A 21,357-nucleotide genomic window follows, 5' to 3' on the forward strand; every position below is an offset into this window, starting at 1 on the left:
ACTCACTCACACTGTTTGTGGAGTTACGGCATAAAAGCACAGCCTCAACACCCCAGTCTGTCCAGTGCATGTTTGAATTTTCTGTGCACACGCCGGCATGCACATGTGTGTGCGTGAGTCTGTTTTATGAATCCAAGGGGAAAGTCATCAGATGGAGGAGGAAGGTGTGGCAGTCCCGCAGTGAGAGGAGGAGAGAAGTAAGAAGAGAAGGACAGGAGGAGGAGAGCTTTAGTTGTTCTGAAGGCAGTCGAGATCCACCGAGCAGCAAACATTTCCATTCTTGGCAGCGCAGCATGAAAAGACAGGAAAGAAGAGATAGAGAGTATTTAACATAGTGTGGTGTATTATAATATGATGTTCATGTTGCATGTAATAACACAGTTCAGAGCCTGTTCATTCGCTATTTGTTCATATAACTATAAAAAGTAATGTATGGTCATTTGTGTGTAATTCGCATGTTTATTAATGTAATTACATCTGGAGCAAAGAGAGACACCAGGCAACTTAGTATATGACCACTCCACTGTGTGTGGGGGTGGTGGATGGGTCCCAAAACACAGGACTTTCACCCGGGGGACTGGTGTTTGTGTCCTGGAAGCACTTTGCCAAACCGAACATTTTTTCTAATCCTTACCAAGTCATTTTGATGCCTAACCGTAACCATCGCCTTTTGATGCCTACCCTTAACCGTTGATGTAACAGTAGTATCAGTGGCTAAACCAAACTGTTAAACCAAAGTTAAACAGAATGCCATATTTTGTAAGGTATCATTCAGATTGTTGTGCATAACTTTTCACTAGATATTATTCCGACCTGTTAATGAGAATATGCTGAGCAGCAATATCTCTTTCCACAGATCCCAGTTATTTTGGATAATCAACAGACCTCACTGTCAAAGTGACACAGTCTTCATTGGAACTACTTTCTACTAGAAATAGTCCAGATGAAAAGGCTCTCAGATGCCAATATCCCAAAAATGTTTCCACATGGCATGATACCCCCGACGTTTTTGTCATTTGGCATGAAATGAGCCTATAAGGCAAGGAGAATAGATAACTGACCAGGGTAATGGGGTCTGTGCCCTCTGACCATGGAGGAGCAACTTATGTGTTTACCACCAGTGATGCAGCAGAGTCACTTATACAAGTGCAGTAGTTCATAAAAACTTGTAAGTGAGCTATGACTTGTGATGTTTGTTTAGTAAAAAGAATTCTGCAAAAGTATAGAAAGTTTACTAATTCACTTCATGTAACCAGTACACAAAATAACATAATTAAATAATGTAATGTCGATTTCAGCTCATATATGTGATTGTGCTTAAATTCTGATTTCTATTAAAAACCAAAACAAAAAAAAAAAACATGGCAGACTAAATGCGTGGAGATGATCTGAGTTAAGGTGGCATGTTCCTGAAACAGTGATCTGCATTTTTTGTAAATGTACCTTATGCCATCTGTGAAAATGAAATTTAACAAAATGATCTTGGAAGACATACGCATATGTTGCATAACCTCTATCACACATTAGATAAACTCATTGTGACACATTTTAAACCTCCAAGAATTTTCTTTAGTATCCATAGCCTTGTGCTTGGTTTTAATATCCAATATAACATGTACAATGGTTTGAGATAAAAACATTATTGCACCAAAAAACAGACCAACGTAAGTCAAAACAGTACAAATTCATAATTTCTTGTGAACCTTTGGTTGAGCACTGAATGAACTGTGACAGTGTTGTCTCAAACATATATTCTACACAGTAAAGCAAACCTTCAATGTGGTTACTGTTGATTTTGCCTACCTTACACTTGCAGGTGGTACAGGGTGACTTGGGCATGTGCCATGTGTCTCCGCTGAAGCGGATGGCGCCTGAGGGGTCCTGACATGTCTGCCGGATGTCATATGATAGGTTGTCGGCCAGACAGGGGTCTGTGACGCAGCGCGGGCAACACTCTCCCTCCGCCACAGCCGTGTACTCGCACATCAAAACAGGGCAAACCAGAGGCCAGCAGTCCACCTCCCCCTCCTTAGTGAGGTAAAAAAAGAAAGGTGACACAAATGTTACTGTGTGGCTTGTTTTTTGTGTGTGAATCAGCAGATCTGGCAGCTTCAGTTACTGCTCACAAGCTGATTTGTTGCCTCATCTCTAATTAGAGAGGTGATAATTAACCAAGCCTTGCACACACAGATACACACACGGCTGAGAAGCAGATCAGGGACAGATATTAAACAAAGCCCAGCTTTGTCTTGCTGATGAGGAGATTCTGCGTTTTTGATGACAGGGGTTTTTGATGTCACCTGTTTCTTCTAACAAACCTGTTTGACCATACATATAGCAAAAAACATGTACCATGCAGCGGCACTGCTGGCAGCCGTACAGCCAGGATGCTCCACTGCGATAGAGTGTGCGTCCACTTTGGTCCAGACACTGACTGCTGGGCCTGTTGTCACAGCCGGGGCAGCAGAACAAATCCTCATTTGGGTCTCCGCAGTCACAGGGTCTCCTCCTGCAGTACGTCTGCCCGTCCTGCACAGGTCAGAGGGCACACAGACATCATCATAGTGGTCCTGGCTAACTGTCTGTAGCTGACGTCAAAAGATAATGCTGAAAAAGACTTCAATGTCTGTGCACATGTCGCCTCATATCTTGCCCTGTGAAGTGCTGTCCCAGTGTTTATTTGTGACTGAATAGGTGGGACACACTGCATACAACAGCTGCTGAAAGTGAAAGCTTTTACCAGCCTACAGGGTTTAAGGATTCCCTGTTGCACTGAATGTCATTTCAGAGCCTTTTCATCTTTGGAAAAAGTACAATGCTTAAGAGAACACTGAATGCCTGACATTTTTTACATTACATATCGAATCTCAGTCAAAAAGAAAGAGAGAAAAAAAAAGCACATCAGTATTACAATTCAAAGACCCCTTTCAGACAAATCCTAGACTTTTGGGCATGACCATCTCGGACACCTTTAGGGAGAGCTAGTTAAAAGCATACTGGGTCATTCAGGCAGGCAACTCAAGGCAAGCCTACCTATGGGGGATTTTAATGTGCTGGAGCAACTCTCAAATGTCCATTTTCTAAGCAATTTATTAGAGTTGTGAATGACGCGAAAACGCTTTAGAAGTTTGGTGTCTGGGCCGAAATGTGAAGTCAAATAGAGGTAGAGAAATCTACCAGATTAGGCAGACTCCCGAGCTGTCGTGTCCCTGGCTCCATGTCTCTACCCAGAGAAAACTTTATGGTCCATTTTACTCACCACAGCCAGCTCTGTCTGGCCTGAGAACGACATTGTAATGGAGATGTAAAAATGTTACATAAAATGGCTGTTAGAAAATGTATGGGAGCCATAAAACCATTGCGCATACCATTAAAAGGGCAATACAGAGCCAATGTTTTAGAGATGCATATTGTCCTGCTACAGTAACCGCAGAGTCTCTGGGTACCAGCACCAATGGCCTTGGTCTTTACAGTTATGGCCCTTGACTTGCTGCGAAATTACTGCCAATTGTACCGTGCCGGCAGGACCTATGAAGGCAAAGTGTTCATTTTTATGCTGGGAAAAAGAGCAGGCATGAATGCTAATGTTGGACTGCTGCGCTAACCAAAACAACATCGTTATACAGCTTTTTATGGCAACTTTGATGACAACGACTTTATGATGAATTTAATGAGATTCTCTCATCTGTTGATCTCTTCGACAGATATGACTTGTTTTTTTTCTGAAAGTAATTTAATTTAAGAGCATTTCGGCTCCTTGTGAAATCACTTCTGTGGAACATCTAATTCTCTAATTTAAATACATTTCTCTTTGCATTTCCCTTCAAATAAATCTTGGGTGAAAGTTGTGTAAAGAAGATCTTCGTGTTTAAGTTTCCAACTTTGATATCATACGCTGGTGAGTAGACTGCTCTGCCTCTGCTCCATCTTCCTCTCATGCACCTCTGTCTTTTCCACTTGACCTGTCTGACATCCACAAATTCCAATCATATCAAATCACTCAACCTTCCTCTTGTGTTCAACAAACCAATCAAGAGGGCCATGGGTGTTTACCCAGAGGCTGTTCTTCCTGACCCTAGTTACCTCCAGTTTGTCTCTCCTTCACAAGCTATGGGAACTTTCTTGCTGCCTCGCAGTCACCATACAAGTCAGCCGTTTTCAGCTTTTGGTCCCTAGAACCAAGTTGTCGTTGCATGCTTACAATCAGTGAGCATCCCACTGACCCCATCTGACTCAAAAGCCACAAGGGCAGACATCCAATGTTAGCAGAGCATCTTGTTAGCATCACATTTGTCTCTTTTCCCCACTTTGCTAACTTCACTTGCAGGATCTATTTTTTAGATATGATATTTATATGAATAAATTTAATACCTATATTTATTGGCAATTGGTATTTACTTGTAGCAAAGACAGTTTTTGGCCTGCTACAAATTACTAGTACTACTGTATACTCCTAACCCTACTCTATATGGTATGGTGTGGCTCAGGTTAAACCCTCTGTAACTACATGAACAAACACATACAGAGAATGCCATAAAGCTTTATTTTATTATCTAGTTTGACACTCAGCCATAAATAAAAAGTAACATAAATAAAGTACTTTGATGTAGATTTTTTGTGGGGGTTTAAATTAGTTGGCACTGATAGGTGCATAGACTTGCGTCCTCGTCAATAACAGCATTTTGGCCAGTATTGGAGGCATCATGGATACTGGTATCGGAACAACTCTATACACTATTCAGGAAATAAAGATACAAATCAAAGATCAGATAGCGATCAACAAAAAGTGATTAGAATGAGCTGATATGCACAATATGCTTATAAAACATACATGTCCGTAAAATAACTCTAAACTATAATGGAAACGTGGCTGCTGAAGGACAGATGCCGAGTGGAAATTTGAGTGAAGACAGAAAATTATGCAACCGAGGATGTTTACGTTCAGATGGCCGTCAGTCTTAAATAAGCCACGATTAAAGTTCAGTTCATGACACATTTAAACTTGTTGCAGATGAAGCCACTGCAGGATGGCAATAACTGAAAAGCAACATGATGTTAATCACCACATGTAGGCTGTTACAGTTTACACATTTTATGACAGAGAAATAAAGCAGTATTGATGGAACAGGGTGTATTAAAGCAAGCTGAAACTTCATTACTCGTATCATAGAATTTGCTTCAGTTTACCCTTGGTATTTAGTAGTGTAGTTCATGTGTGAAATGTCCTGGAGGTAAAATCTGAATTTTATGAGCCGATGAGGAATCATTAAAACCACTACCCTCAGCTGTCATGTCATCCCAAAGAGCCCTCTGTGTCTGTTTAATCTCACTCACTGAGCCTCACACTCTCAAAGACAAATCTGATCAATATCTAACTTTCCTGCGGCCGATGATGCGTCGCTTCACTCTGACTCCGGAGCACAGACGTGGTATGACACAAATATTTGTCAGTGTGTAATGCAGGCTAATGATGAACAGATGGGGGCACTGCGGTGATTTTTCCTTGAGTTGACCCTGAGGCTTAACTTGGTCTCCTGAGGCGATTCTTGGGTTCTTGTGTTTGCTTCATAACAATCAATACAAGGCTTAAATCAACTCCAAGCAGTTACATGTGCTCAGAGCTGTAGGTAAAGATTGACATTTATAAAACAAGCTTTGCGGTCTTCAGCAATAATTCAGGTTTATTAACAACTCAGGTCATATTTATAGTAGTCGTCATTTTTCTCACCAACAGGTTCATATGGTATTTAATGAAATATAACGTTCTATTTTACACCGACCAGAAGTGGACTGCAATGGTTATTTTTAGGCAACACAAGGTAATGGTTAGGATTAGGCATCATTAGGCATTCCAGTGCATTATTCTTTTCAGTTATATGTAAGATTAGTGAATGAGAACAGCCTGTATTAGTTTTTGCAAACGCTTCTATCAGTTTTGTGTTTCTTCTATCAATGTTAATTGTTGAGATCTGTGGACATGGCAATGTGGCCAAAAGGAAGCATAAAGGGCCAGGAAACAGGGACAGTCAGATGATCAAACAGGTTTTGGCACAAAGTAGGGGACAGTAGGTGTACAGACAAGAAAAACAAATGAATCTGCGACCTACTGTGCTTCTGGTAGTTGTGGACACAGCTTTCCTGTGCAATGAGGGATTATTATGGGTGCCCTTGCTTTCTGTTTGACCTCTAAGTGGAGTGTGTCATGATGATTCTGTGTTTCCAGATCTCAGCTATTACTTTGTTGAGTAGAGTGCATAGACTGCATATGATGGACCAGTGTTATCTTAACCAATACATGGTGGGAAAAAATTGCTCTAACCAGAATTATCCCTCATGAAAACATTGCATTCATTTGCTAAAATGAGAGCAACAGAAGCAGTCAGACGAAAGAACGATAGATAATCATATGCTACGAGACCACGTCCCTCTTTGCTCCTTTCTCCTTTTCAGAATCTTCTCTTCATTGTTAATTTATCCAATTCTTCCCGTCTCTCTTCCAAGTCTTGGTCTTTTCTTGTTCTGGTCTTTCTTCTCTTTGTTAGCAATTTCTCTGAGTCAGTCCTGTCTGTCATTGCTCATGCTATGTGCATCTTCCTTCATGTATATTAATGTTTTTTACAGTGACTATAATGAGGCAAAAACAGAGAGACCCCTTCTGTTTTTTAATTTCCTGGGTGGTTTTTGGATGATTGGTAAGTGATTCAGGCAGTTAAAGGTTTGTCCTCTGTAGAAAAAGGAAGATTCTTAAAAAAAGGGAGATGCTTGATAGTCTACGTATATCACAGCTATGATGAAAGCCCTGAGTTAAGATCCTCTAATAGACTGTGAACACCAGTATTAGTAAGTGGAGCGAAGTTGTATGTGTGTTCATCCTCTGTACCTTGCAAGAGCATATAGCACAACGGTCAAAGCTGGGTTTCCAGTCCTCTCCGTTGCGTCTAATCCCCTCTTCCTGTGGGCAGTCGCCGCCACAGCCCGGACCAGACGTACACACACAGTCATAACCTCCTGGTAGGTTCACACATACACTGTCATTCCAGCAGGTGTGTGTCTGCAAACTGCACTCGTCGATATCTGGAAGACAAAGAGTAAGTTAAATGAATGTCAGTCTTGTTGTGGAAACCAATCAAGGTGAAGGAGAAGATTAAACATAAGCTCGGTTTTGTTTTAATGCCAGTTATAATGTTTGCTGTTTGGTTTCTAGTCTATATCCCTTTCCCTCTGTGAATGATAACAGTTCCATCCATTCAGAAGTAGAAAACATGTCAAGTATGTCAAAATCTTATTAAGCTGTGGCATTATACAACATGATATTCCTGACCAAAATTTATCCTGCAGTATTGACTGTTTCCAATTTCATTGTCTAAAATTGTCAAAATGATTCAGCCGTGTAGCACCCAAAATGTCTGTCTGCATTGGACTATGACGATGCTTTTTATATGCAATCTATCTATCCTTAAACCTTTTGATGCAGTCTTTCATTCTGCTCTCCTTAGTTCATAACTAGGGATGACTTTAGAAAGCATTGGTGTTTACTTTATGGTTGGTAGTTTCTGGCAGTGAGAACAACACTGTATTCTTTTTATGTACAATGCACTTCTTGGAAAACTACCTGGGTATCTAACATGTCTTCTTAACTACGGTTCATTTTCACACAGCACCAGGTCCCAACACTATTTGGTCCCTGGGGATCATCAGGTAAACACTGAAATTGGGAAAGCAAATCTTAAATACTATGCTCCGCAAAAGTGAAGCAATCTGCGGAAGTGTGTATCATAAGATAACCTTATCCCTTTTTATCAATTTTAAGCCCTTCTGAGTGAAATACATAATCTCTCCGTTTTCTTTGAATTGTTGTCTTTGGTCTGGTCCCAGTCGTTATGCCTTGAATTACAAATATGTTGCCTTTAAATGAATTTCATTCAGTAAATTGTTGTGGATTAAACTGAAATTACAGGATGTTGTGGACAGTTATGGACAGTGTTGACAGCAGGCTTGCAGCTGAGTTTTAGTATGAAGATTTCTTATATTTACTAAATAAGATCTAACAAATTAAAAGTGTAGCATTCCATCTCTGCATACATGCTGCTGTGTAAATTAGTGCCATACCTTTCACATGTTTTAAGGGATAGCAGCATTTCTGTTATGATTAACAATTTATTATATAAATATGTATTATAAGAAATTATTTGCATTATAATTGAGGGGAAACATTAGATCACATTTAACACCCCTTCTGTGATATCCCATGTATAAATAAAGAGTATACCTTGCACGTGCATCATCAGTCACATCATTCATAGCCTATATATTCTCTTTGTGGATTCAGTTGAAAGGAATAAAACAGCTTCTCAGACAGCTTCTTTCACACTTTTCCTCTCTTCAAACCAAAAGAACCAACATGAGCAGAGAGGAACAATGGCATCTGCATTTTGTTTTGGAGCTTGGCTCAGGAAACAGAGTACCGAAAGTCAGTCCCTACCTTTTATCAAGCCATGACATTTAACTCTTATTATCCTCAGTAAATGTGAGAGAAAAACACCAAAGCCCTTCTGCTCTCCCCTGCCAGCACCTACTGCTTGCAGACATCGATCACACCTACACGACACTGACAGCAGGCCACTAGAGTTGCATGAACAAAGCCCCTAAAAACTGAAAAAATAAATCAAAATAAGAAATTTGCCTTTGTTTGTTTGACTCTAACCATGCTTACAACACTGAGCGATGTGGTTAACAAGTCCATTTACTTTCTAAACAGTTGAGTGAGATGGGACACTGTTGGGATGGTCATAGACTTGAAACGATTTATCTCCACACCTCCCTGTCTCCGTGCCAATACATTCAGTTTAGTTTGCACACTACACTGTTCACGGAAAATGAGCCTAAAGAAATGTTGCTTATCTGGTCATAGTAATGTGTTGACTGGGTGGTGACAGTGTGTGGTTCATTCTACTCCATTAATTTGTTTTGCAATGTCCTTTCTGTCCAATTCTGTTCATTTCTATGGTGATGACAACGCATTGTTTTTTCAAACAATAACTCAGTTTCCCTGGTAACACCCGGGGATTTGAATCCCCAGATCACACATCCTAGCTACTGTACTTTAACTACCGTACTTCTGTCTGTCCAGTGTATCCAGTGTGTGCTACGGGTGTCAAATGACATGTGTTATAGTATGCTATTAAGAGCCAAAGCCAAAGAGTTCTGCTCCAGAAATAAAACAATCAGTTACACATGTTAACACAATTTACTTAAAATCTATTTTTGGAACAGAGCCTTTCTGAATGTCATGTGGTTCACTTTGTGTCTAGATAAGGTTGGTAATGAATATATATATATATATATATATATATATATATATATAAATAGAGTTTTGCACAGCTCTTAGTTTGCAGAGGTTCTCTTCTATCATTTTGAGAAGAAAATCTAATATCATTGTTCATTCAATATTTGTTTGTTTTTGCCTTGAATTAATCCCATTTCCCATAAGCCCTTGACCATTGGGGATAAACATCGTGGCTTGACCAAGGATTTGACCCCATGCGCCAGTCGAGGGTATGAACGTAGTTCAGACGTGTCTCTATTCACTGAAAGACAGAGGACTGAAGGATATAGACATTCTTAGAAGAGAGCGCCTTGGTGAATTTTACATATGTATACAAAACCAATGGAACTCAAAAAGCTTGGTTGTGAACAACTTGCTAAATCAGGGGTGGGGAGGCCACTGTCCTGCATGTTTTAGGTTTCTCCCTGCTCTAACACACCTGAGTCTAACGATTATTAAACCCCTGAAAAGCTTCAGGCTTGATAACGAGCAGAGCATTATAATCAGGTGCGTTAGAACAGGGAGAAACCTAAAACATGCGGGACAGTGGCCCTCCAGGGGCATGGGTTCCCAACCCCTGTGCTAAATCATGTCATTTAGGGCTCTGTGATTTGACGATATGTATCGTATGACGATAGAAAAACGTTTCACATTTTGCTCTATCTTTTATATCGCTGTGGCATAAATCACACACTTCACAGGCTGAGGGGTGTGTGAATCTGAATAGAGTCACTCCGCCCGTATTATGTAATATTATGTAAATATTTTTATTATTGTTTTTTAGAGAAAATGTGCTATATCGTGATATATATATTGTTTTTGGGATATGCAATGACCTATATCGTGAAATGAGATTTTGGTCATATTGCCCAGCCCTAATGTCATGTTATGAAAGGAAATACCAAAGCAGCAAAAAGACATGACTTGCACTGCCAGACGGCAACATAAAATTGTTTAGAGCCTCTGGCCCTGTTTTCTCCGGTGAAGAATAATGAGTGGGATCCGGCAGGCAGACCTGCTCTGGGTGAGTGTGAGATTTGGCCGATGCTGTGGCCGCACCAGAAACAACGATGCACTGTGACAGTGCTGAACACACTCTAATTGGTTGCTGTATCAAGTTTTCTGCATGCAGAAGGAGGAAAATGGCACAGCTGAGAATTTATTGTGCCTGCAACAGACTATTTGCATACGCTAAATGAAATCCTATCAGCCATTGAGACACACCGTACCTCTGCTGGTGAAGGATTAATGCTCTTCCTGAGGCATTCACCACATTCACTCACAAGCTGCTGCTTGCAGACGAAGTGTGCTGTTACACGTAGGCTGGGAAAGACAGTCTTACAACCGAACAAAGGAGAAACCAGCTGAGCACAGCCAACCATATGAAAAACTTACACTCACACCTACATGTGCTGTTACACATCAAAGCACTAATCCTGCAGTGCATGTACATGTGCATTCACAAAGGCGTAGAGACACACACACAAACAAATAAATCCCTCTGACAGATGTAGGTAATTAGAAGACATCAGAGAGCTCAGTATTTGAGTTTTGAAATCAAATTTCTTTGGTATAACTCCAGGCAGCCCATATGGAAAGGTTATGTACATCACAACGCAAGAGAGAAAATGATACACACATGCTGTCATGTAGGGGGACAGTGGGAGTTTATGGTGTATTATCCTCATCTTTATGCACAATCTGTTTCTTTAAAGCCTCCTGTCTCTCCCTAAAGCATCAGGCATAATAAACGTGTTTTGAGATGAAGCCCGTGCACCTCTCAGTCAAATCTTTACAGGGAAAAGGACTGCTACTTACAGAAAAAAGACGCTCATCATTATTTTAACACAGCATAATGTTAACAAGCATAACAATTCTTTCAATATAACAGTATTTTTGCAAACACTGTTCTATATATAATGCACTATACTACCCAGGCTACAAACAGAAACCAAACCACGCCCACGACCCAAATCTTGTCCTGTTGCGTACAGATTCTACATTCCTAAGCAGAATCTGGTTGTAGAAATGATTTATGAAGAGTGAAGAGTCAATGAAAAGACACAATAGTCCTCTCATGCTCAAACTGGAAAAGTGAACTTAACACTTCACAGAAAAAAAGACTTGTTTAGATGCATGTGTCACTCAGCAGGACGCCCAATTGCTTGTGGCGAGTATGAATTAGCACCTACACTACAACAGAGTCTTCTGCTCATTTGAGAAACTCAGTGCATCCTTTATCCTTTAAGGCCCTGTTCACGTGACACATCCACCAACACTGAATACTTCCCCAATTTGCTGTTGTGTCAAAACAAAGGATATCAACACTTATCAACACCCTAAAGGATTTTTGAATCAAGCTTTTGCTTTTTGCAGAAAATAGTATGAAAAAAGTGATGTTTGTTGTCTGGTAATTTGCATTTAAAAGTTGAACTAAACTATGTGCCTACAAAGCAAAAACAAACAATTATGTTGCTGATATACACACAGCAAAGAGACTGTCTGCTTTCTCGATACATAATGCTCTTCCGACTTACTGAACCATGTCCCTATTACTTTCTTGTGTTTCCTTCATGACTGTCACATATTCTGGCCAACATGCAGCCATTGATGGTTGGTGCTCTCTGCTTTGATCTGGCTCTCTTATTACAAAATGCTACTTTGGATGAATCATGAGAGGCTGTTGGAGAAACATGGTGGAGGGGGAAAAATCCAGTTAAATTGTCATTCATACTCATTTCCCCTGCTGGCTTCAAGCCGAATACGGCAAATTGGGGAGGAAATGGTGGCAGATGCTGTCACAGCTACTGTACGTACATGCACTTGTCTGTTTAAGGAGTGACACACATTATGAACCACACTTTATGCTGTAAAGTCTAAAAAAACAATCTTGATGAACAAACTTCTAATATTTGCAGTAGTAGAAGTAGTTGGAAAAGTGCATTCATTGAATAAAAAATAATGATATTATTATAAAAAAGCATTTCCTTTTGCTGATTTTCTACAGAAATATATCTTTGGAATCAAACATTTACCCTTTTAGACTTTAAGATTGGATCTGAAAAGTGTATAGCTTTCTTCTCTGTGGATTTACAGTTACATTTGGTTCAAATGGTGACCTGACAAAAAATGTATCCATATAAACTTCTCAAACCACTCCTTCAGCACAATCCTTCTCTCTGCTGTTGATCTGCAGGTTCAATATAATATACTTATATATATATATATATATACTTATATACTTAATATTCTGAACGTTAGATAATTCCCCAATAATTTGCTAAATAAGATACATCTGGAGCTTAGGGGCTACAGTATTATGTGACACAGAAATAGTGGAGAAACCGAACATTCAGAATATACAGAACATAAGGACCACAGCGTTGTGGATAAGGCAGCGGGAATTATTTTTGATACTTTATTTCATCATGGCTCTGGAGACCAGTGGAATCAAAGATGACTACAGCTGCCATCGCCCACACAGGAGCAAGCTACAAGCCTGTCAAATTTTTAAGCCCATAGGGGGAGTTTACCTTTATTATTACCATTATGGGAAATGTCCACTTTGACCTGATGTTCTCTATCTGTGATGCTCAATATAAAATTCCACTTTCCTCTGTGCTGTACCCACTTCCTCTCAACCTGCTTTGTTTCCCTGAATGCCTTTTGGCAACCTCCTGAGAAGGAGAACTTTGACACCTAGTGTTATGGATAGGTGTTAAAACAACTGGTGTTAAGACATGGTACCACATTTGTATTCTTGTTTCTCTTCAGGTACTGTTGATGCAATTATTGATGTCTGTGCTTCTTTTTTCTGTGGTTGGATTTGTCTGTTATGATTGTCAAAGATCAACACAGAACTGGCCTGTGAAAATGGGACTGACAACCAAACCAAACCAAACCAAACCAAACCAAACCAATTGAGACCATCACACTGCATACATGCATGTGTGGTCAGCTGTCTATCACAACAAGAGGACTGAATTCAAAGTTCACCATAACTAACTCATCTGTTTTACCTGTGAAACTGTTCTAGTGTAGATGTTTTCTTTGGCTTTGCATTGTTACTAACTCATCTTCTTAGATAAATAGTAACAACAATTAGCAGATTTACCAGATGACACCTACTCTTACATATATTTTGTAGATTTGAAAAAAGTCTATGAATCAAACCAAACTGTTGTTGTGTTTTGATTTATTGGTTAAGTGAAGGCTAAAGTGGTCCACTCAGTCAGGTGGTCCTGTTTGCTGCATCCATTACTATTTTTTCACGAATGCATAGGCAAAAATATAAGCAGAGCCTTGGATTTGTTTAGTGAAATTTAGATCTGAGCTCCTGCTCTCATACAGGCAGATTGTCATCTTGAATATGCTGAACCACTGAAAAAAGTTCTAAAACGACTAGAAAAAAAGGTTGTGGTTTGGATACTTTCAGGCCATTGACACTGGTCCCCCCGGGTAAAAGTCCTGTGTTTTGGGACCCATCCACCATCTGGGCCCTTCTCTATACAAAGATTTTAGCTCTCTTGTTTTGGAGAGAATTTTCACAGTAATAAATACAAAGAATACATATGTATTACAGTGCATTGGTAACTTTCTGTAAAAAAGGTTTATATTTGCTGAACTGTAGAGCATAAAACGGACAATCTGTGAAACAATATTGTCTCTCTACCACTCTATATGTGCTCCCAATGTCATCTGCTAGATGCACTGCGCCTGACCTACACCCAATCAGTGTCGGGGAGTCTGTGTTAATGACTGCTCATGAACTCCTCAAACTGTGAAAGTAGGTAGCACTTATCAAATATGAATCAATATTCTGTTACTTTATTGCATATTTCTTGCATAAAGTCATTTCAGAAACATATTTTAGAGTAGCGTTTAGCGGTAAAATGAGAATGTTTTTCCATGTGGTCGGGTGGTTGGCAGGGCTTGGTCTCAGCTCAACTTGGTCACAAACTTTCTTATTTTACAGCTAAACAGTACACTGAAACATGTTTATAAAAAAACCTGAGAAATAAGCAATAGAATAACAAAATATTACTTCACATTTTATCAGCACTGTTTAGTTTCACAGTTTGATCGAAGTTCAGAGAAGTCATTGACACTGCACCAGAGACTCCACTTCTCTGAGTGGGTGTTTTTCTTTGGGTGCGGTGGAAACTAGCAGATGTCATTAGCAGCAGACAGAGGGGGCAGACAAGAACAGCAGATGGAAGTAAAGATACTTTTTCACTGATCATCTGTCTCATTGTGGTGTTATATATAACAGCAGGATCGGATTGACTTGACAAATTTGCAAAACATACAGGCTTAACATATGGGCTGATTACCACTTAATTTGTTGATTCTTGTTTACTGTAGATGTACTCAGAATTAACAGTTATCAGTACTTTTTCTTGTGAGTGTTTGTTTCTATCTCCTTTAACACTTCCATACAGATGGAAACTTGACAGGCGGCTCAAAAAATGGCATGATCTCTGCAATGTGCCTGAGAATGTATAGATTACATGTAGGATCACTATCACTGCTGGACATTGTGTCCTTTTCTTCATAGAGGGCAGTTTTTAGTTGTAAGTTACAAATAACTAAATTCTTTACTTAATTTTTACCAAGATGTTTGGATATACTGTATTTTGAATTGCAAATCACCAAATCAGTCCTTGCTGGATACTTGAGCCTTGTTATGAGATTTAAACAATATGATCATACAAAAAAGGCTGTGTCCTCAGATTGTAGCAGGTGGGCCTCTCTTATATTGAATTTCAGCTTTCAAACAATCTCATTTTGGTGTGAATCATTCATCAGAGCATAGTGTATGACATCAAATACTTCTCTTTTCAGAGGATGTTTCATTGAATCAGAAATCAGCATCAAAACAAACACACTGGCAAGGACAAGACCTCAATTCAAGATTAACACGTTGCTTGGATCAGATCATACAGGCCTTTTTAAAAAAAAAAAGTTCCACTTGGCAAGTGCAAGAAGTTGATTTCAGCTCTTCACAGCCACCCAAAACTTTTATCTGACAGAGCAGTAGAACAGATATGTTGGTGTGGGAGTGAGAGTTTGCACGATCTCATCATACCAAACGAAAATCCATCTTGTCAGGCTTCAAGTAATGCTTCTGTGTGGGCCATTCCACATAATGAGTACTTTTACTTTTGGCAGATTAAGAATATTTTGATGAAAATGCAAAGATCTGAGTACTTCTTCTATCACTGAAAATAAATCATCACAATCCTGCCATAAAGGAGGTTAATTTTGGTTTACAAGAGATTGCAAATCATTAAGCAAGTTGACGCTGTGGTCATCCATAATATACGTATAAACAGAGCAGAGGTAAGCTGGTTAATCATTGACTGTACAATTGACAATCAGGACTTTAACTGTATACTTTTCAGTTCGAAACACACAAGCCTTGTGTTGTCTCTATAGCCGTCTTTAAGTCTGCCTCTCTCTGGCTTTGTGGGTGAACAGATTTAGGGGGCACATGAAACAAAATTGTTATAGCGGCACAAGGGCACGATGATGTGTGTTCCTCATGAATATCTCATCAAGGGTTGTTTTAGTGGTTTTCACACCGCATGGGTAGCTCTTGAGCAGTGAAGGTGAGAAAACCTCTGATTAGCCTCCCTGTAAAGCTGCTGGATAGCATGTTAGAGCACATGCACCCATACACTTCATCACACGCTGAGCTTATGTCTACATGCTAGTTTTTTTAAAGAGGATAAATAAAACAAAGAATGGCAATCATGTAGGAGACCAGGGATAAAAGTGTGTGTGTGTGTGTGTGTGTGTGTGTGTGGGGGGGGTGTTCTATAGCAGCTGCTAGGCTATGCAGAGGTTTAGGGACTGGCATTTCCCGCAGCAATAAACATGTTTTGAATTCAATGTATGCTCACCAATGCAGGAGCTCCCATCGAGCAGGTAGGAGCCATTGTCATGGAAACCACTTCTGCATTCGCAGTGGTACCAGCCGGGCAGGTTGACACAGCGGGAGTGGTTGTGGCACTCAATCAGGCCCTCTGCACACTCATCAATATCTGAGGAAACAAACACATACAGCCACGTCAGCATTAGCCTGAATGATTTGCCTTGAAACAAACCTAACCCTGAAACTCCAGCGCATTTGTGCCTTTTTGCCTATTCTTTGATCTGTGCTGTGTGTTACAAACCGCCACCACAACAACAGAGGTGGGTCAGCGGCTGCTCACATTACACAGACAACATCTCTGCAGCCTGTCTGCCACAGCAGGAATCACAGTTTTTTGGAAACCATACCATTTGGCAGCAGAGTTGTCAGAGTTGAGCACTCTATTTCTTCTCCCTCGCTCATTCGGCTGCTTCCACTGCTTCCACTAAGCTTTCTTTGTTTCCGGTGTGCAACGTGCATGCACTATGCCCAGCCCAGAGGCGCTAGGCCTGCACTCCCTCTCGGAGGAGTAAATCTCTCTCATCCATTATGTATGGTGTGGGCTCTGCTCCTCATCTGCAGCTCTATCGCTTTTGGCTGTAAGAAACGACCTGTGCACACACCCTGATGGTTAAAGCGTGACCTTCAGTCACACCTTTAATCATCTAAATGCGAACCATAGCAAACAGGGACAGGTAGCGAGAGACTGCTCATTAAGTGTCATGTCTGTGACGGCATACATGTCATGTGGTCGCCGAAGGGGGAAAACCCCACATTTTCTCGCAAATCAACAAGAAAAAGTGCAGTTGTTTGCAGCTTGACCAAATTATGCGATGGATTCTAAGAGGGTTTGTATCAGCAAGTAAAGGTTGCACAAGAGTTTAATCAGTTTATGGAGTGGCAAAGTGTTACAAGGAAATCAACACATCAAACAAAGTTGACATTTAGGCTCCGTAATTTCACTGCTCTCTTACAGAATCGGATTTAATGTGGCTTTATATTCACAATCTTGAATGTCTTAAAGCCAATGTGTTGTTTAATGAGAATATAAAGTGTCATCTTTAGTTCCTTATATGCCTTTCACTTGAATATATTGTGACTAGCTTACCTTTAACAGACAACATAAAAAGAAGGGCTATTTCAGTAGTTTCCCTGCTTAACAGGACAGATCTCTTTATTTAATATATTTATTTACACTTGTCAGCTTGGACAAACTGCAGTGTAGCGTAGTTCCATTTAAAGTAAATACTATTCATGCCGCTTGGAGAGACGGATGCATCTTCTCAACATGATTGTGTATCTCATTTGAATACCAGTCTGTCTCATTTCTTGTTTTGCATTTGCACTCGACTTACGATACCAGATGCCCAAGATGCTTTGAGCCGGTATATGTAAATAGATGGAAGCGATGTTGATCTTCAAACTCCTGGTAAGAAAGCAAACAGGGATATTCTCTCCAAAATGTTGCTTTATTCCTTTTGTTCCATGTTTTTCTCTTTGAAAAAGTTGTAATGCAGATGCAAAAAAACCCAGCCTTGGGTTAACATTTCAGAGTTTCCACTGAGAATACACACACCAGGAAAAGCAGAGCAGTCTGAGTCCATCAAAACAATTTTTTTTTTTAAGAATTTGTATTGTAGTTAAAGGAGGGATGTGTTGGGGTCACTGTGTATTTACGCAGCAATGGATGAGTACTAAAAAGATAGAAAACATGAGTATACTGACACATACATTTCCTTTTATACTCATTGACGAGTTAAGACATATTTCCAGCCACTTGAGATCTGATGAGCCAATCACAAGCATTTATCTCATGTGGGGTGGGTTTGAGCAATGTGCTTGTTACCAAACGTTACTGGCTTTCTCCGTCCAGCACAATTTTCCAGGGTTGAAAAACTCAGATTAAACTGTTAAACTAGGCGGTGCTGATCTATTATAAATCAAGATTCTGTTATTGAACATTTTAGTGTACCATTTAGCGGCAAAGCTGTTAGGAATGCTTTATTGCTCTGATTGGTTGTAGGTCTGACTAACATTGCCAAGCTAGGGTAATACAGCTATATATTAAGAAATCTGATTTAGATAAGAGTTGTGTGATTTCGATCCAGATACATTTAAAGGAATACATTTAAAGGAATACTCTCATTTGCATTCAGCTTTGTATGGTTAGAAAACCCAGTCATATTGTTTTTTAATTCCCTAATTTTTCCCTGAGAGAACCGTATCCACTTCTAACACTTCCTGCTTTAAATGCCGTCAAAACATCTTTATGAGCCCCAATATACTGTAGCGACGAGCATCTGAGACTGATGGGGGGAAGAGGAGACGTCAACTGTGGCTGCTACAGCCGAGGCACAAGACGAGCCTGTCGACGAGGAAGAGGGTCATTGTGGGAGTTGTTGTATTCAACCCACAAGCGCTATAAAGTCACTCAGTGCGTTTACATCAGTAACCCGAAAATGGTCTTTGCCTGGTTAAAGGAATAATTTGATTATTGAGGTTCCCCGCAGATACACGAAAAGGGTTACATGGGAAAATTATGGGAGTGACTTGACCTCTGGTACAGTGGGTGGCGCTCCGCCAACGTACAGTGTGTCGGAATACATTTTTTTCCCCTGTTTACCTTTTGTCAAATTACAAGCGGGGGGAAAATGGCTGTTTGGAAACCCAATATTACTCAGGGTATCTTACCTGTTTACTTGCATGAATACTAAAGGAGTTATCTAGGTCTGTTAACCAGGGTATGAGAACTCTGATAATACCTGGAAGTTGATGTTTACATGATGTGTGAGAAACCGGAGTATGTCTGTATATAATCAGGTTTTTAAACTGTATGTAAACGCACTGACTCACTGTCTTTTCTCGGTAAAGAAAGGCACCAAATTAGAAATGTGTGTTACATTTTGATTACATCATGTTTCCACCGGTGAAGTAAAAAAAGAAAAAACATTTTTGCATTTACAGATGACACCACAAGAGCAGTTTCCATAAATACTATATATATCTTTGGGGCTGGCTGGCACAAACAAACACACACACACACACACACACACACACACACACACACACACACACACACACACACACACACACACACACACACACACACACACACACACACACACACACACACACACACACACACACACACACACACACACACACACACACACACACACACACACACACACACACACACACACACACACACACACACACACACACACACACACACACACACACTCACTCACTCACTCACTCACTTATCTCTATACAGAGACTCAACAGGGCGAGCAGCTTGTTGTGTTGTAAGCCTGGTGCGTTGTTGGTAATAAGACCTGACAGCTGCTGCCCTCTGCCAGCCTTTCAGGTCAGAGATCTGGTCAGGGCATCACTGAAAGATTCCCTCTCTGACATCCCACTGAAACATACCAAGATTATAGGTGACTGGTGATTGAGAGCAACTAACCCTCAACAAAAGAGCAGTGTGCATGAAAGGGCATCTATCCATAGTTATATCAAATACTGACCCTGATTTAACTTAGCAAGATACATTTTTATACATCAAATTTATTTGTCTACTGTAGACACAGGAAAAGCGCAGAGACTTGTTAAACTTAATTTCAACTCAGATCCCACCAGCCTCCCTGGTGACATGCCCCCCTGGTGACCCCTGGTGACAGTCATAGAGTGTGGTCTTTACCTACTCTGTAAAGTGTCCTGAGATAACTTTTGTTATGATTTGACACTATAAATAAAATTGAATTAAATTGACATGTCCCTTCACTTGCTTCCCACCCACAAACAGTGCCAATTGTGTTAATCAGAACACATGCTCAAACACACAAATACGATGATATAAAATGAAAATATGGCAATTCAATGTATTACTTGGCCTTTGGGGAAACAGAGTAGGGGATAAAAGTGTAGCTTGGTTGCGACCAGATCAAACATTGTACTAAATCTACTTTGTGGCTGTTTGACTTTACAGTCACCTTTTACCTTCAAATTTCATGTTACACTGAGTGACAGGGTTCAGAGAAGTAGGTAGTGAAGAGGTGTACAACATCTTGAAATACGAATCACAATGAACAGAATTGTTATTGCCATATTATATTCATTTAACATTGAAATACTGCAAAGCTATCGGGGTTGTGTGCAAACACTGTCTTAATTTAATCTTGTGAAAGATCACAGCAGCCACTGTCAGCTGCTTCCAGTTCCAGACCACAGACAACATATCCCAGTATACAGGCTGAATAATGAACCTACAGTTTACTGTATGTAGAGGGCAAATCTCACTGTCATATTCGTTATTTTTTTCTTTGTCGCGCAAATTAAAATCATGGAACTGCGATTTTCTCAAAATGAAACAAGATTTGTTTTTCATTCATCAATCCATCCATTCTTTTTTGCTGACATACAAACTTTCTACATACTTATATGCTTCGAGCCTCCACATTATCAGTACGGAGTCTGCTGCAAAACTCTTCCCTGTTTAGCATGAATAAATAAGCATGTTTATTGTTCCTTTTAGAAAGAGCTATGTACGAAGAAAAGAAAGGAAAACACCCACTTGGAAAATCTATAGTGCACATACAGGCGACAGTGCTGCCAGCCTTCCTAATAACAATAACCCTGCCCTGCTCTCCAACATATCAGTTCATAATTTATGAAAAGTGGCTCATTCTGAGATGTTTTTCACTGCTATTGCAAAACGCTACTACAATTGGGAGGAATAGGAGGTGTTGCAGTTCTTTCATCTTCTGAGGGAAATGCTCATTTTCAACAATTATTTTTTCTGCCTCTCCTTGTTCCGTCTATCAATGGACTTTCTGTAATTCAAAGAGGATGTAGTGACATGTGTTTTATTGTTTTGACTGTACAGCACTGAAAAAACAATTACTATGCAATTAATGTGCCTATTTTCAGCGTCAAGAATGGAAGAATCCAGGAACTTAGGACAATACAGCGGAACAATTAATCCATAAAACAGACAAAGCACCCATGACGTTTCTTTAGTGTCAAATACCGATTGTTTTTTACTCATCGGTCACCTGATTGCAACACAACTGATCACGTGTTTCATTTGCTGAAGAAGCGCTCTAAATTTAGC

At 40.0% G+C, this 21,357-nt stretch overlaps 1 protein-coding gene across 1 annotated transcript in view; it reads right to left on the reverse strand.

The window, feature by feature from the left end:
• Positions 1 to 228: 228 nt before the first annotated feature.
• The window catches only part of LOC310961015 (protein kinase C-binding protein NELL1-like), a gene marked incomplete at both ends in the record, with an annotated part of 255,021 nt that continues 233,892 nt past the window's right edge, over positions 229 to 21,357 (reverse strand). Inside the window, 5 exon segments of the mRNA XM_083932929.1 lie at positions 229 to 279; positions 1,804 to 2,028; positions 2,353 to 2,529; positions 6,881 to 7,074; positions 16,231 to 16,371. Of these exon segments, the coding sequence (XP_083789055.1) occupies positions 229 to 279; positions 1,804 to 2,028; positions 2,353 to 2,529; positions 6,881 to 7,074; positions 16,231 to 16,371 (788 nt within the window).

This window comes from Echiichthys vipera (genome assembly GCF_963691815.1).
Source record: "Echiichthys vipera genome assembly, chromosome: 1".
Taxonomy (NCBI): domain Eukaryota; kingdom Metazoa; phylum Chordata; class Actinopteri; order Perciformes; family Trachinidae; genus Echiichthys; species Echiichthys vipera.